The sequence below is a fragment of the Perissodus microlepis genome, chromosome 15 (assembly GCF_051167445.1).
Source record: "Perissodus microlepis isolate ML-2025 ecotype Zambia chromosome 15, ASM5116744v1, whole genome shotgun sequence".
NCBI classification, from domain to species: Eukaryota; Metazoa; Chordata; class Actinopteri; order Cichliformes; family Cichlidae; genus Perissodus; species Perissodus microlepis.
The window spans coordinates 6,453,813-6,470,508 of NC_140475.1; the positions used below are offsets into that span (position 1 = coordinate 6,453,813).

General features: G+C 39.6%; 1 protein-coding gene across 1 annotated transcript; it reads right to left on the reverse strand.

Moving 5' to 3' along the window:
• Window positions 1–5,361: 5,361 nt before the first annotated feature.
• Window positions 5,362–6,467, reverse strand: LOC146371521 (monocyte chemotactic protein 1B-like). The gene is made up of 3 exons (XM_084953569.1): window positions 6,232–6,467; window positions 5,770–5,881; window positions 5,362–5,652 (listed from the first exon to the last, which is right to left on the reverse strand). The coding sequence occupies exons 1-3, from the start codon at window positions 6,302–6,304 to the stop codon at window positions 5,541–5,543; spliced, it is 297 nt and encodes a 98-aa protein (XP_084809695.1). The 5' UTR covers window positions 6,305–6,467; the 3' UTR covers window positions 5,362–5,540.
• Window positions 6,468–16,696: the final 10,229 nt, after the last annotated feature.

A 16,696-nucleotide genomic window follows, 5' to 3' on the forward strand; every position in this document is an offset into this window, starting at 1 on the left:
TACAGCAGGTTTACAAAACCGAGGAAGAAAGGAGAAGGACGGGAAGCTGAGACAAAGCAGATGAGGGATGAAAAAAAGAAGAAAACTCAAGGGCAGTGGAGAGCGAGATCAGACGAAGAGACAATCACTGTCAGTATTTCAGCTATCATTCATGCAATAGCTGAAATACTGACATACCACCCCCCCACTCCTCCCTGACTTCCACTTAATCCCCCATATCTCACTTTTCAACTTCTCTTCCTCATCTTCTTCACCACTTCTCCAGTCTGCTCGCGCGAGCTTTATTTAAACACAGTTGCAAATCTGTGAAAGCCTGAAATTAATCTCGGTCTCAGTTTTCATCTCTCTCTCCCTCTACGTCTCTCTCTCTCATTTCTGTTTGGTTTCCTAGCAACCCAGGAAGCTGAAGGTAATTATACAAAAGATATTGATCTCTACTTTGTGGTCCCTCTCTATCCCCCTCCTATTTTTCCCATCTCTCCCACTAATTTCAGTTCAATCCCTACTTTTAATTTCCTCTCATCTCTGAATCACGGGCGGTGCTGTAACTGCCGACTCGGCTGTAGTCTTCTCTTTTGTTTTGGTTATGCAAAGCGGCATTATTATGTGTCTGACAGTCCAGGACTCTCAGAAATCTGGACCGATGAACTCAGTCATCGTTGGATTGTTGAGCCGAAGGCATGTGGTGTATGCCTATTACCATGACAACATGACAGGAAAAGTAATACAGTGTTTTAAAAAAACAAAACACATTTCACAATTTATTTACAGTGAGCCAATTGTAATCAAAAACAATTTCTCAGCGTAAGAAAAATGTAAATTTGAGCTACAACAGTTTAATATTACTGTTTGGATTCAGGTTATAATGATATTCTGGCAGTTATACTCCAGTCTCTATAAATAGCTTGATGCAGATTTGTTGGCGCATCCGTGATATGAATTTCTGGTTCCACCACATCCCAAAGGTGCTCTATTGGATTGAGATCCAATTACCAGGGAGGACATTTGAGTGCAGTAAACTCATGTTAAAGAAACCATTGTTGGATAATTTGAGATTTGCGACATGATGTGTTATCCTGCTGGAAGCAGCCATCAGAAGATGAGTACGCTGTGGTCATAAAAGGATGGATGTGGTCAGCAATACTAACCTAGTAGGCTTATTGCAGTGCAGTAGGGCCCAAAGGGTGCCAAGAAAATATCCTCAACCACCACCAGCCTGAACTTCGTGCTTTTATGTTGTTTAAACCAAATTCTGACACTTACCACCCAAATGTCACTGAAGGAATCATGAGTCATCAAACCAGACAATGCTTTTCCAGTTTTCTATTGTGACATCTGACAAAAACAAGTCATTTTCACCCAGAGAGCTGCTACTCATTGGATATTCTCTCTTTGTGAGGCCATGCTCTGCAAACCCTCCAGACGGTTGTGTTGGAAATCCCAGCAAATACTCACCAGTCCATCTGGCACCAACAACAATGCCACATCAAATAAATCACCGTTCTTCCCCATTCTTATGTTCAGTTTAAATTTTAGCAGGTCACCATGACCATGTCTGCATGCCTAAATGCATTGAATTGCTGGTATGTGATTGGCTGATTAGGTATTTACATTAACAAGGAGTTGTGGTATCTAATAAAGCAGTCAGTGACTTACACTCACACTACTGATGTAGTTTGGTTTGTTATCTTTCTTTAATTATAACAATAAATTAGCCTTCTTACAGTTATTTTGTTTCTTACATCCCTAAGCTGCATGACTCCTGTCATAGTTGAGATTGGGGAAAAACCAAACAGGGAGATGGTGAAAGCCGGTCACGGGTCATTAATCGCTACAGGAGTCGTGGTCACTTTGGCCTGTCGCTAGCTAAATCATAACACTGCATCAGCCACACAAACACTGTTTTTGAACATTTACTTTCCCATTAGTATATTGCATTCAAAATGTAAAGTAGTTTGCAATAAATAGCATTTTCCTCGCAACCAACAGGACATTATTTTACAAGTGCTCTTTATTTTTATAGCTAAAGTAGGTGTTCAGTAGCCATCTTAAAATGCCATTTTGCTTTTAAAAGTTACACCAGGAGCTCAGAAAGATGTAGCTTTCTCATTTATCACTTCTCAAATGTAGCTGTTTGAGAAGTGATAAATGACCAACCTCAGACGGGTGATTTACAGTCTAATTTCCCTGCTGAGCACGTTAATAACCTTCTAATTGAGGGTGTCTGCAAGTAATACTTAACAGTGTGTGTATAAAATCTGCTTTGGAGGATGTCAGTTGTTTGTTTGTTTGCTATCATTGGTCTCTCTTTTTTCATTTTCATGTACCTGCAGCACACCCTGGTGTGTGTGTGTGTGTGTGTGGGGGGGGGGGGGGGGGGGGGGGGGTGCATAGGCTTGCCACATGCAGTCACACCTTTGTCATGAACAAATGCTGCTTGCACATTCAGCTGTGTGGACCTTGACTTCTTTGTATGTCTGTTTTGCTGCACACACACACGCACACACACACACACACACAGAGAGAGAGTTTTGTTCTCTCAGGGCTTAATTTATGTTGATCCCATCTGTCAGGAAAAGCTGACATGACACACCAGCTATTTATACACGCCTCTGTCTTCATGTGTATTCCATGCATGTGTGCACATGCATGTGTGTGTGCTGCTGCCGCTGATGGCATCCCATTGTGTTCCTCACCTCAGACCGGATCACCACGGTGACTGTACCATTCACACATTCTTTTCTCCCACCTTTCATCTCCATCCTTCGGCTGACTCGCTGGCTTTTATGTCTCCATGTTTTCCTTCTGTTTGCACCTCTTAGTCACCCATAACGCTGCACGAATTCCTCATTCAAGTGTATCACAGTGGATTGAGTTTTCACTCAGCTTTTAATGAACAAACATTCTTTTATTGTTTGGGTGAAACAGCAGGAACGTGCTGCAAAGATAGGCACATGTGTTCAGCCCAAGGTTACCATTTTATTACTATCATACCTCAGTGCGAGTTAGACTGCACTATTTTGTGCACAGAAGGTCGGGAAACATTCTGATGAAGTCTTGGAGACAAAATAGTGAGTGACCTTTGACCTCAAACAACATTTCATTCAAAAACCCCACAGATTGCATATAAAAATCAGGTGGACCTGCAGTAAAACATACCCTTCTTGATTCATGGTTTATTTAAAATTACATGGAGCCATAATTTACAAAACGAACATGTGTTTTACTTAGGAACTTGAAACTAGCCCCTATGACCATAAACACATCTGGAAAGCATTTACTGGGGTAGCAAATCAAGTGAACAGTAGGCTCATTTTACCATGAACACTGAGGAGTTGCCTCCTGCTGGCCTTCAGAAATAATGCAGGTTTAAGACACTTCACGAGTGTCTCACTCAGCACAAACTCAAGCCTTCTTGAAGTTATAACTTTAAATACTTTATTCTAGTGTTCACAGATATGTTGTTGTAATGATTGATCGGTTGTTTGAGTTATTGTTGCTTTCCTTTCAGCTGGAGTCTGGCCACTTTCCTCTGCTGCTCACTGGATATTTTTGGATTATTATCCATAAATCATAGAAATGGTTGTGCGGGAAAATCCCATTGTTCTCAGTTGTGTCTCCCAGGCACACCTCCTCCTTTTAATGCATTTCCTTCTCATTAGTACGTGGGGATCCACCTGCCAGTCCCCTCTGAGGCCTTCCCCAGACCACAGCATCAGTTCACTGATGTTACAGGTTGTTGTGGAAAGAAGGGGATGCTGCACAGACATGACCCAGGCCCAACTTTTTGACATGTGTTGTTGCCATCAAGGTACAAAAAAAACCACTTTCTCAGTTTATAATAATATGATTATAATTATTATCCATCTATTCATTCATTCATTCTCTGCCGCTTATCCTCTTCAGGGTTTTGATTAAACCTTTAGAGAGCCTCCAAGGGTTTCTGCAATTGGAGGTTATAGATTTGCAGTTTGGGCTAGCGAGCAGGTAAATAATTAAAGTGCGCCATGCTGATAAATATCAGCCATTTTCCTGTGCTGTAACTTTGCATTTTCCTGATGTCTGGTACTTTAACTCTAATTTCACTTGTGTAAAATTCACCACTGGTGATTGCAGAACTTGAGGCTGTCTACCTCTTGCCCTACTTTCTACAGGTAGGTCAAGCTGACAGACCAGCTTCATGCAAATTTGACAGGGCATCTCCATAACTCCCTCCTTGGCCCCTTGAATGAGGATTTTATTACCATGACAAAAGCCATGTGAGGCGTGGTTTAAATATAGCACTGATTAACAAAGCTGTTCAGCCATTTATCCCCTAATACGCTGAGCTCTTGTGCTGCCGATTCATTAGTTTGGTGTTTTGAAAACCATCATCGCAATTGCAAAGAAGGAGCACTCGAGCTGGCTCGCGTCCCTTCTGTTTTTCCCTTATTAATATGTAAAATTATTCAGCAAGGTCCTTCAAAATCTAATCACGCCATCTCTCCTGACGGATCACCTGTGGCGTCAATAAGGCACGCGTTGTGAGCTTTTATGGAGCAATCAGATTGTACGCTCAGAAGGCTGCGCGCACTCATGTGAAGAAACATTAGGGCATGAAAATAAAAATCTGGGTCTGAAACTATTTAAGGAAAATCTGGCCGGTGATGTCACTGCGCTGATGTCATCTGAGGCGTCATTCTGGGGCAAAGGGAGAATTTCAGGTCATCTTGTTTTGAAAAATTACAGAGATTTGACAGAAAAGTAAGACCGTCTTGCTTTAGTTTGTAGCTGCCCAGTGTTGTTGTTGTTATTGTTTTTTAAATATCTTCTTATTGAATCGTCTTTCATTTCAGTGTTATTTAACGATAGAAACCTCTGCAGAAGCTTGTAGCTGATGCAATACTCATAACCCAGATGAGATTAAACAATTCGTTGTTCATTTAGAGAAGGAGAAATTCAGTAGCGGTTATGAAAGGTCTTTAGCCTTGCAAAAGAAATAATATAGAGAATAGAGCGACATCTGCTGGCCACAGAGATACATCACAGCCAGAAATAATATCTTATTTACAAGATTAAAAGAAAGGGTTAAAAGAAAGTTTGTAAAAATAGCAATGACAATAATAATTCTGAAATAATCTAATTGACTTTTTTTTTTACTGTGTGCATTTAGTTTTATTCTTTGTGGTTCTTTTTTCTTTTCTTTTCCTTTTTAAAATTTCCTGTGGCTTCATCAACCAGAAACCACATCACACTTTGATGCTTCACTTTTACTGGAGGCAATGCAGTGTGTATTAACCCAGCGAATGCAGGATTTCATTCTTTTAGATCAAAGTTCGGATTTCACAATAAAAGCAAACAAAAACAAGCTGTAGAATAAATTTCTTTTTATTTTTTTATTTTTTTATTTTGCATTTTCAGTATATGTTTTGCTCTACAATAGCTTATACACAGACAAAGACAAGAAAATCAATCTGAAGATTTGATGGTTTGAAAATAGATTCATACACCAAGAGATCTGCTTGGTTATACTGTTATTAAAATGTTCATTTCACACTCGGTTATGCTGATCTTGGCGTGGTGGCATTCTTCGACTGGATGGATTCAATGATTTTCTTTACCCACTGCATGGTTGGATCAGCACAGAGTTGTTTATCAGCCACCGTCTTTAAGCTAAAACAGAGACAAAAAATTAATGATACTGACAACTTGTATATATTTTTTTAAATATATCTGTAAGCATACTAGATATATACTAGTTTGCTTATTTTGAACTCTGGAGTCACTTACAGCACGCCTTCCATTGCACACCGTTTGTCTGTGTATTCAAAGCTCGTCACTCTGTTGGCCGGAAAACGTTTGTGGAGGAACTGAAAGCAGCATTTTTCTGGACCGAAGGTGCCTGAAAACATTATAGAGATATAAAGAACTATTAAAAGAAATCCAACTGGAAAATTATGTTACTATATCACCGTAAAATTGTTTTTACAGTTGGCTGTTTTGTGTGTCTGTAAACTTTTCAAAATCACAGGACTTTGATTGTTGCAATAATGTCGTGTTAAAAGGCCTCAGTTCAGTTTGTCTGTATTTTTAAGAATAACGATGTCTTTCATTTTAGCTTTTGTTCATCTCAGACTTCTTTTTTAAATCGGTTCCTTTTTTGGCCTTTCAGCAAACACGATCACGCTTAATTAAAAAGTTCAAATGACCAAATTTTGACTTTTGAAAGACAGAAAAGGAGGAGCTGCTTACTGTCAGACGTAACGAGAGACGACAAAAGAACGATGCAGGCCATCAGAATGACGGGGTTCTTCATCATCATCATCTTCTTCTTTGGTGTTGTTGTCCTGCTTGTTTGTTTGTCTCTTCAGTCTGCTTGCTCGCCTGCACAGCTCGGTGTCTGTCTTCTTTCACGCAGCCCCTCTCCCTTTTATTAAGCTGATGTCATATGCATGTGTGCGCGTGTGCACATATGTGCATGCGTCTCTGTGCAGAACATGTACAAGGTAGCAGAACAAGTTCCATTACAAAAATATATGAGTTGCAACTCCCCAACATGCAAACAAACTGCGGTTCTGTGGTCAGCAGGGGAAAGAAGAATCGGGGGAGGAGGGCAAATGATGCTGCGGTTGAAACCTGTTTCTCTGAAATTGAAAACACAACTTCTCCACCTGAGTCACCTAATGTTGCTGTATGTGTGAGCGTATCTGTACTTGAGCATATGCATAATTGTGCATTCTGCAGATGCATTGCGGTTTTAAGCTTGCCTCATTGTTACAAGATAACATAAGATGAGTTAAATAAAATAAGATAAAATTACACATATTTGGGTATAAATGTGTCAGGAAAAATGTCTTAAATAAGTTGTTTCTCGGCCTGATCAAATTTCTGGTGTATTTTTTAAGAGTGGCTCTTTCAAACTAAAAAAAAATCAGGTTTTGCAACCACAACCTGTCTGCCAGCGGCTTTGTAGCTTTTCTGACCGTAGCTACATCTATTAGAAAGCCCTTTTCTGGCTTATTCACAGCATTTATGACTAAACTGATGCTAATGCAAACTCTTGCTTTGAAATCCAAACACCGGCAGCACTTTATAATAATGCCACACTATTGAGCATTACTACAGTATTAGTAAGTGGTTAATTCATCATTTATAAAGCATTACTCCACTTAGCATGCGATTTATAAATATAGATATATTATTATGACTATGATTATGACTAAGACTGTGATTATTACTAGCAGTGATGTAGTAATAGTGATAGCTGTACATGGTGTAACCCTTACAAATGGATAAACATATCTGTATTCATAACTGGCACACTAAGGAGAAGTAATTAAGCACTTACTAACACCTTACTAATATCTTACTAATACTTAATATTGTGACATTATTATAAAGCGGCACCGGATATAAACACTGTTAGGGTGGAGATGAGTGCTGTGGGATTGAAAGGTATGCACAAGAATGGGTTTGTGATTCTAAAATGTTCCGGCTTTTGTACTCGTATCCTGTTCTTAGAAGTTGTTGATGTGTTTTAAAGGTTTTTCAGAGATAACAGGAAACGATGGGATACATATGTTGTAGTTCCTGGTCCCCACTTTACTAACCTGTAAACCACAGGAAGTCCACTGCTCTCTACTGAGATAGCAGCACAGTTTAGGCAATAAATAGCCACCGAAACTCCAAAGTAGGTCAATATCAAACAGCTGCTATGTCACATGAGATAAGATCATAATGGAGGTGGTTTTAATGTGTGAAGGAAATTTTAATATCAGTCCAGCATCAGCAAATCATATCTCTGCCAAGTCATATTACTAATTGTTTGATTTTTATCTCAATATTTGGTGATCACATGCTGATGTTATCGGTGTGTCTGAGTGTTTGTGTTTGCACAATAAAAATGTGGTTTGGGGTTTGTATTTGTACAATATGTTTAGATACTTTGTTTCTTTCAGTATGTATAGATAAAGATAAAATATTGAGAGGGAAAATCTGAATATATTTAGTATAATTTTAATGAGTTGGGTATGGAAACAAATTTTAAAAAAAGAAAAAAGAAAAAGAAAACCCCCCATGAGGCTGACTTCAGCAGAACTGCACCCTACGCTAGCTCGAACTGAAACCTGTGGTTTGAAACAGGCAGGAGTGCATTTTAATATAAATGCATACATGTGCATGTGTGAAAACCAGTAGAGTAACACATCTGCTTTGACAATAGAATTTCACTTATTTGTAACCACCACGGGGGAAATTTTACTGTCATATATCTAGTCACTGGATCAAAGTTAGAAGGCCTCAAGAGGGTTTATTGTAGATGTACATATAAAGCGTGTGACCAGTAAAAACATAAGACATAAATATAAAATGGCTTTAGATGATGTCCTGTTGTTGTAGACGAAATACAGTCATAAACATTTCAGACTTTTAATTTCAGTCTTTGATGACTCAGGAACGGTTCAAAGTCTAGTTTCTATTTTTTTGGTGACGGTGCAGAAAGGTTTTGTTCCTCAGGAAAGAACCGAAAACCTGCACAAGACATGACATGACATGATATTCGAGACCAGCGAGGTTTTAACGGAAAGTCTGAAGCGGAAAGCCCGCTTGCAGATTGGATTGAAGAGGCGGGACTTGCCAGCACCACAGGTAAGAAAATGAACACCACAGGTTGTGCTACCTTAACCTCGGAGTTTTCCCCTATGATTTGGTGACAGGAAAAGTCTCCCTGTTCAAAGTTCACCTGAGAACAGATTTAAGTGATTTAGCCGATTCAAAGTTAAAGTGTGTGACATGATGTAACGTAACGCCATTAACTTATTACCTTGTTAGGCATCTTTTAAGTTCTGTATGACAAATTTAAAGAAAACTCAGGTTGTGTCTTATTCTGATGTTTGTAAAAGTCACCTTTTTTCTGTATCTAGCATTGAAATTTCAGCTAGATTACCTAAAAACTATACCATATTTCATGAACATGATGGATGGTACACTATAAACAAATAGATTTTATGAATTTTGATAGAGTGCTAGATTGCTTTTATTTTAAAACTGAAAAAAATGTGTCAGTCTTGCAAGATGAATCCACTCTCTAGGGGATAAACAAAGAAAAGAAGAGGTTTAATGGAAGCGTCGCAAAGAATAATGCATGGATACTTATAGGAAAAGAAGAGGAATGACTGATCACAACCCAGACATGAAAAAAGATGGGTAAATGGGTAAAAGCAGAGTGAAGCAAAGCCAGTGGTTTTCTGCTGAGAAAGAAGAATATAGTAAATGACAAACACAGGGACAGATGCAGGAAATCACAACATGAGTAAGGTGCTGAGTCGCCATATTTCAGCATTTTGACAGCGATGTCAAACATCCTGCTCTGAATTATCTGTGGGTTCTCAGTTGGCCTGAGATACAAATCCACACACCAAATCCAGTCTTTACCACTACATTGCTGTATTATACACCGACACAGTCAAACACCAGCGACACACCAGGACTTAAAAACAATCCAGGACTCCTTTGGCTTCATTCAAACTGGAACATGAATTTATTTTTTTAACCAAACGAAAGCGATTGCTTAAAAAAAAATTATCTGTATTAAAAAATGTAATTAAAAAAAACAAAAACAGATGAATGTGTAGTTTCATTGTTGGTTGTGGGGGTTTTTACCTTACATTATAACTTGGCTTCAGGCAACTGCTGTTGTGATTTGACGTTATATAAATAAAACTGGATTGAATTAAATATATAAACGCCTATCTTAAAAATAAGATGTGTTGCTGACCATTAGGTGGCAGTGGGGATATGTAGAGAGGTGTTTTTTCTTTGCTCTTTTACATTTTTACGCAGCTCACAGTGCTGTCCAAAAGTCCGGATCCACCCCTCATTTCTTTTAGTGCAGTAAAAAAAAAAAAAGTTCTGTTATTTACATTATTGAAACTCATTTTAATATACTTGTCATAATTTGACGTAATGTTATTATTTTTAGTACAATATTTTTTTTTCTATGTGGATCTAGTATATTTGTAGAATTCATTTAGTTGTTTAGTAAAACAAACAATGACAATTTAAAAAATAGTGTTTTTTTAAACAGAAAATAAATGTATTCAGAAAAGTTGTACATTTATTCAAATTGTTATGTCTATAAACAGTTATAACCTGTTACTGTAATGCAATACAATAATATAATACAAATAAAAGTTTGAAAAATAAAATAATGAAAATTTAATGAAAATGAGAACTTATTTGACCCTGAAGAAGAGGTCAGAGGTGCAAAGTAATATATCTAGAAATTTTAAATCTTTATGCCGTACTTTCGATGTAAGTTATAAGCACTTTCAACCAATAAGTCATTAAGCTGGTTTTAATGACCTCAATGGATGTAATCCAGATTTAATGGATTGTTAACATGACCTCATTCTACACCTCTACAAAAGTTTTATAAGAATTAATTCAAGATTTTTTGTGAGCTATCGTGTTTACAAATAGAAAGAATGACACACATGAGCCCAGTCAAGAAGAGAAAATCTTAGATGGATTTAATGAGACGTGTGCACAGTATTGTACATTTTTGTTTCTGCATTTGTATTTTTATTGTATTTGGAAGAAGCAGATCTAACAGGTACGATGGAGCTTCTGTCAGTACTTTAGCAACTGGTCCGCTAAAAGTCCAGTCATTCAAAATAAATGGTAAATGGTAAATGGCCTGTATTTGTATAGCTTTACTAGTCCCTAAGGACCCCAAAGCGCTTTACACATCCAGTCATCCACCCATTCACACACACATTCACACACTGGTGATGGCAAGCTACATTGTAGCCACAGCCACCCTGGGGTGCACTGACAGAGGCGAGGCTGCCGGACACTGGCGCCACTGGGCCCTCTGACCACCACCATGCTGTAATTTTATTACAAACTACTGTATGATTGCCCAGTGCACATCCTGTTAAGGAAGAAAACATTTAACAATCAGCATACACCCTCTCCTCTCTGCACATCCTCTCCTCTCGTCACGGTGATCTTTGACCGCTTCAGATAACGGATGCTCATTCATCAAAGGATACGGCGTTCCCTCAGCGTAGTGGTCCTCCATGACACCGAGTCTGCCTACAGGAAGAAAAAGAAATCCCACTCTGCTTTACACTCAGACATCAAACCCACCATGAGACAATTAAAGGATAAATCAGAACTACAGTGGAGCGGCAGGGACGGCTGGTGGGAAGTGACTCTGAGGTAAATTTAGGCCTAAGCAGTGCCAGGAGACACCTCCGTGGGTCTAAAGATGGCAAGAATTTTATTTTTATCGCATTACTTAACATGTAAAAACAGTCGGCCAATACGACTTCTCACACAGTAAGTTATGATTAGAATAACTGCCTGTAAAATTAGCTGAATCAGAAACATCTGTAGGGAGCTGTGTATATCTGCCTTTAGATGATGTGTTTGAGTTTGTGGGAATACTGAAACATTACTGTGGCACAATGCATTAAATCTTGTCTGAACGTGAGAAGTGACTGCAATACTGATGATTAGCTGCGGTCCACGCCTGAATAAATAAGACCTGCTGTCAGCATGAGTCAGTCTGGTGCCTGCTGTCTCTGAAAAACATAACGTTCCCTGATATCATATCAGAGGATTCCTCATTCTGACATCTCTTATGTAACTCTGACCAAACCTTTGTTTCCACAGACAGTTTGGGTGGACACGCATCTGAAACAAGATCTCCATACAGAGAGACAGATTTAGCCACATCAATGAATTTATTACATACTTGCCATCATATTTAGCTCGTATTTGACCGCCAGAGGCATTATGATTATTAATGTCAAAGCTAAAAACGGTTTGTCCTGCTTCGCGTCAGATCAAGAAGACTCTAGTCGCACCTTGCCATTTCTATCTAAGATTCTCACAGAGAAACTTCCTGGAAGTGAATTGTTTGGGGCTGGAAATCCTGGGAAAGTTAAAAGAATGTGAAACTGATAACTAACTGATACCTGTGCCCAAGGACACTTCAACATACAGACCAGATGAGCCTGGCATTGAACCGCTGTTTGTCCACCGGAACACAAGGGCCAAAGGATTCTGAGGTCAAAGGTCAGACTTGTTCGTGAAGAGATTTTTTGGGGAAAAAAGGCATGCGTGTGGTTGTTTTCACAGGATGTCCACCCCGTCCTTGGCTTCAGTTTTAAGCCAGGGGGGAGTTCAAGGAATGGTCACCAGGATTTGGGATTATACTCTACACATACTCACACACATACAGTCATATATGCATACATGCATGCATATAACACTGAGGCTGCGTCCACACTACCCCGGATAAATTTGAAAACGGCGTTTTCGTCTGAAAACGCTCCGCGTCCACACTAGTGTTTTCAGTCATTTTCACAGCGTTGTGCGTCCACATTGAAACGGCTGAAATCGCTTACGTTCCAGTACTGCGCATGCGTGAAACGCAAGACGATTCGACCTGCCTCATTTCTGTCTGTCGTTTGTTTACTTTACGGCTCTTTGAAACCTCGCGGCAAAATGTCGAGGAAAAGCACCGAGTTTTTTAAACGGACTAACAATGAGGTGGAGTTGTTGCTGCGAGTAACACAAAAGTACAAAGTTGCAAAAGCGAGTGAGAATTAAAGAATTTGAAGAAAAGCTATCGGGAGCATGTACAGACTGATATTAATCTCTAATAGGGCTGTCACAATTGAGAGCAAACAAAACAACTGCTGTGTGATGCCCTCAGCTATCTTAGTTGACTGCATCACATGACTAAAATGTGTCATCGTTTTCAAAAAGGCTCCGTTTTCGCTATCCACACTGCAACGCGAAAACCGCGGTTTCAAATGTATCCGCTTTGGAGAGCGTTTTCAAAACGCTGCGTTTTACTTGACCGAAAACGCCGTCTCAGTGTGGACAGAAGGCCAACTGTCACGTGACGGACAAACATGACATCAAATCATTTAAAGTGTTGAGCATTGTCTGCATTTTTGATACTTTGCTTAAAGCCATTCAGAGACTTTGGTGCATCCTTATCTTTATGTTAGAGATAGGCACTGAATGCAGGCAGTACATGTGTCTAACTCTGTGATCACTACTTTAAATTCACTACCTGACAGACACGCGGCTTAAAAACAAGATTTCCTGTATTAATTAAATGAATTTAAATAAAATACTCTCAGCAATAACAAAAACGAAGTTGAACGGTTGTGTTCTGTTTTGCTGTCGTCCTTTGCTTTTCACACTTTGTGTCCATGGACACTGAACGCAATTAGCAGCCGGGTGTCACCACTCGGCCGACCCGGTGACTGCTACACCCTCTGCCACACTCACACTGCATGACTCACAAGTGGATGTGCCAACTAAAAAGGGTTGGAGAGATACAGTGGGAGATCCCTGGTGCGGTCCTTTTTATAGAAAGGTGACCTATCAAAGAATTGAAGGAAAAACCCGAAGCCCTGAACCCTAAGGGATCTGGTGATTTGTTGGTTTGGTTCACTTACAGGGAAAGGTGATGAAAGATTTCTGTTTTGGTACAAGTCTCTTCCAAGGCCTCCATCTGACCATATGGGAAACAATGACCGACGTGTTAGAGAGCGCTTCCCTCCAACAGAGTCTCAGAGACTCATTGTTAAGCAGCACCGACGCTTCCTGAGACACTTCAGTTTGTAAATTAGCATTGTTTGCCAGTGGAAACAGTGACACATCGTATCCCTGTCACAGCACTATAGTGACTCCTATTGGCTGGTCAAAGAGATGATGAATATAGCAGTGTGAACTTTCCACAAGTTGCGTCCTCTTGGTGAATCTCATGCTTGGCAGATGAAAAGAAGCAGCTACCATGAGTATGTGTCATACAGGCAGGACATGCCTGTTTCCAGACCAGCTCAGATCAGGAGTGAGAGGATATGCAAACCTTCAGAAACGAGGAGCACTTGGCCTCTGACCTCAAGAGTCGTAGGTAGCGTTTTAAAATAAGATCATTCAGAGATGAACATGGAGAACACAGGCCATTTTATTAGGTACACCTTACCAGCACTAGTTTGGACCTCCTTTTGCATTCAGAGCTGTCTTAATTATTCACATACTGACATGATAGCATCACACAGTTGCTGCAGATTTGCTGCACATCCATGATGTAAATCTCCCGTTCCACCTCATCCCAAAGGTGTCATGTTCAAGAAACCAGCTTGAGATGATGTGATCTTTGTGACATGGTGTGTTATCCTGCTGGAAGCAGCCATCAGAAGACAGGTACTCTGCAGCGCAGTTAGGCCCAAATTGAGCCATGAAAATATCATTACATAAAACCATTACACCGCTACCAGTGGCCTGAACCATTGATAGACAGCAGTGTATATTTTCCTGACTTATGTTGTCCTTGTTTTAGTGAGCCTATACGCACTGTAGCCTCAGTTTCCTGTTCTTAGCTGACAGGAGTGGCACCTGGTGTAGTCTTTATGTTATGTTATGTTATGTTATGTTATGTTATGTTATGTTATGTTATGTTATGTTATGTTATGTTATGTTATCCTTTTGCATTATTTAATACTGTATCATCTTTATATTTATTTGATATACTTTGGTTGTATTCAGACTGTATGTGCATACTGTACATGATGCATTTAGCCCTCAGTATTTATTAATAACTTTTTATTCTTGTCTTCATGAGTCAAATTCTTTTAAAGACCATTAGATGTTGGTTAGTAGAGATCTCATTAAGGCTGCAATTCTCATGTCACCATCCTCTGTAACATATGAGATAAAGAGCATCACCCCCACCCAACGCTCTTCCGGTTCGCTCGAGTGGATGAAATGAATCCTGATGTACGGCTTCCTCATGCGTGCTTCTCCACCAGATAAACATAGGCATCAATCACGCGCATCCACTGTACTCAAACACAGGCACATGTTCATACATCACCGCTGACGGATGCGCCATGTTTAGTAGAACAGGGGGATCAGCTCAGAATATGCTGTTCTTTCCTGCTAAAAAGACAAACAATGAACCAAAAACAGAGACAAACACATTTCGGCATGTTTTTGCCATTCTTGGAATACTGGATTACTTCTTCCTGCCTGTTTATGTCTATTTCTGGTTCACATCCATCAGCCAGTCGTAGTAGTCCACAATTTGCAGGAAAGAGAAAAATAGTGGACTTGAAATAGGCTACACAGATTTATTTATGTTTCTGATCACAAATTTTTGCCTGTCATATGTTATGTGTTTTTCATGATCTAGGGGTGCTTCTCACACACTAAAAATATTCACTAAAAAGAGCATATGCAGTTTGATTTGCATTATTAAACACGAAACATCCCTCTGGGTTCTTAAAGGTGATAAAATGTAAAAAATTAACGCTTACAAGACTAAGCTACACACATAATGTTAATATGAAAACATATTACGGTGAAGGATCCACGTGTGTGTGCGCGTGTGTGTGTGTGTATGTGAGCGCATGAGAAAGAAAGGGAGAGAGTGATGGAGGTCAAGGTGCAACAGACAGGAAATGGGGGACAAAAACAGAACTTCCTGTGTGCGAGAAAAGAGAGCTGCATCTTCACTTTATGTGGTATATGCATATGTGCGTGCATGTGTGCGCACGTGTGCATGTGTGTGTGTGTGTGTGTGTGTGGTATCTTTTAGGAGAAATTTAAGTCATAATACAGAGGGATGTTTTGGCTTCCTGTCAAACATAAACCGCATACATACATACACATGGAAGTCTCTAGATAATCATGTCTGTGGTCCCGTGCTTGGTTTCCTGTCACTTGGAGCTCGTCTCACGCTGTGGTCCACGTCAGATACACTTGCAAAGCAATCTGGAAATGTGCCCTCATGTGCCGCACAAAATCTTTTTAAGAATTCAGTCAGAGAAGACATTATCACCAGTTAAGCATGTGTTTGGTGTTACATAGAAGGGAAAACCTCCCTGAACTGAATCTGAGATAAGAACAAGCCCCTGGAGAAAAGAAAGACAGTTTCCATACTGTACAGTTTCTTCCACCCTATTTTTTATTGGCTGGGGGCTTAAAAAACATGCTTTTTGTACATTCATAGAATTCCTTGAATGCATTTCATAGATCAGCCTTTCAAGTTTCTGGAAAAACATATGTGAAAAAGAAACCATCTTAAAGGTTATACTTATCAGGCCATATTATTTATTCAACAAATACTGACCCTATTAATGCTTTAGAAAAGGATAAAAATGCATCATCAGCAAGTGTGAGCACGTCGATTAAAGCAGAAGTTTTGACAGTTTGATGAACTGAAGCATTCAGGCGTGTGTTAAGTCAATGCCAAGGAGGATAGACATCAGCAATGATCTTACAAGAGCAAGTGTTCATCAATCTGGGAAGGGTTATAAGGCCATTTCCAAAGAATTTCAAACCTATCATTCAACAGTGAGGAAGATTATTTACAAGTCGAGAATATTCAAGACAGATGCTAATAGTCCTAGGAGTGGATGCCCCACCCATTTCACCCCAAGACTGATTGTGCAAGACTCAAAGAAACTGCAAAAAACCCAAGAGCTTCTTCCCAGACTCTACAGGCCTCGGTTAGCATGTTACCTGTTAAAGTTCATGACAGTACAATTAGAAACACACCAAATAAGTAGGACTTATTTGGAAGAGTTAGCAGGAGAACGCTTCTTCTCTCTAAAAACATCGTGGCAACACGGCGTAGCTTTGCAAAGCTGCGTCTGAACAAACCACACGACTTCCAGACCAAAGT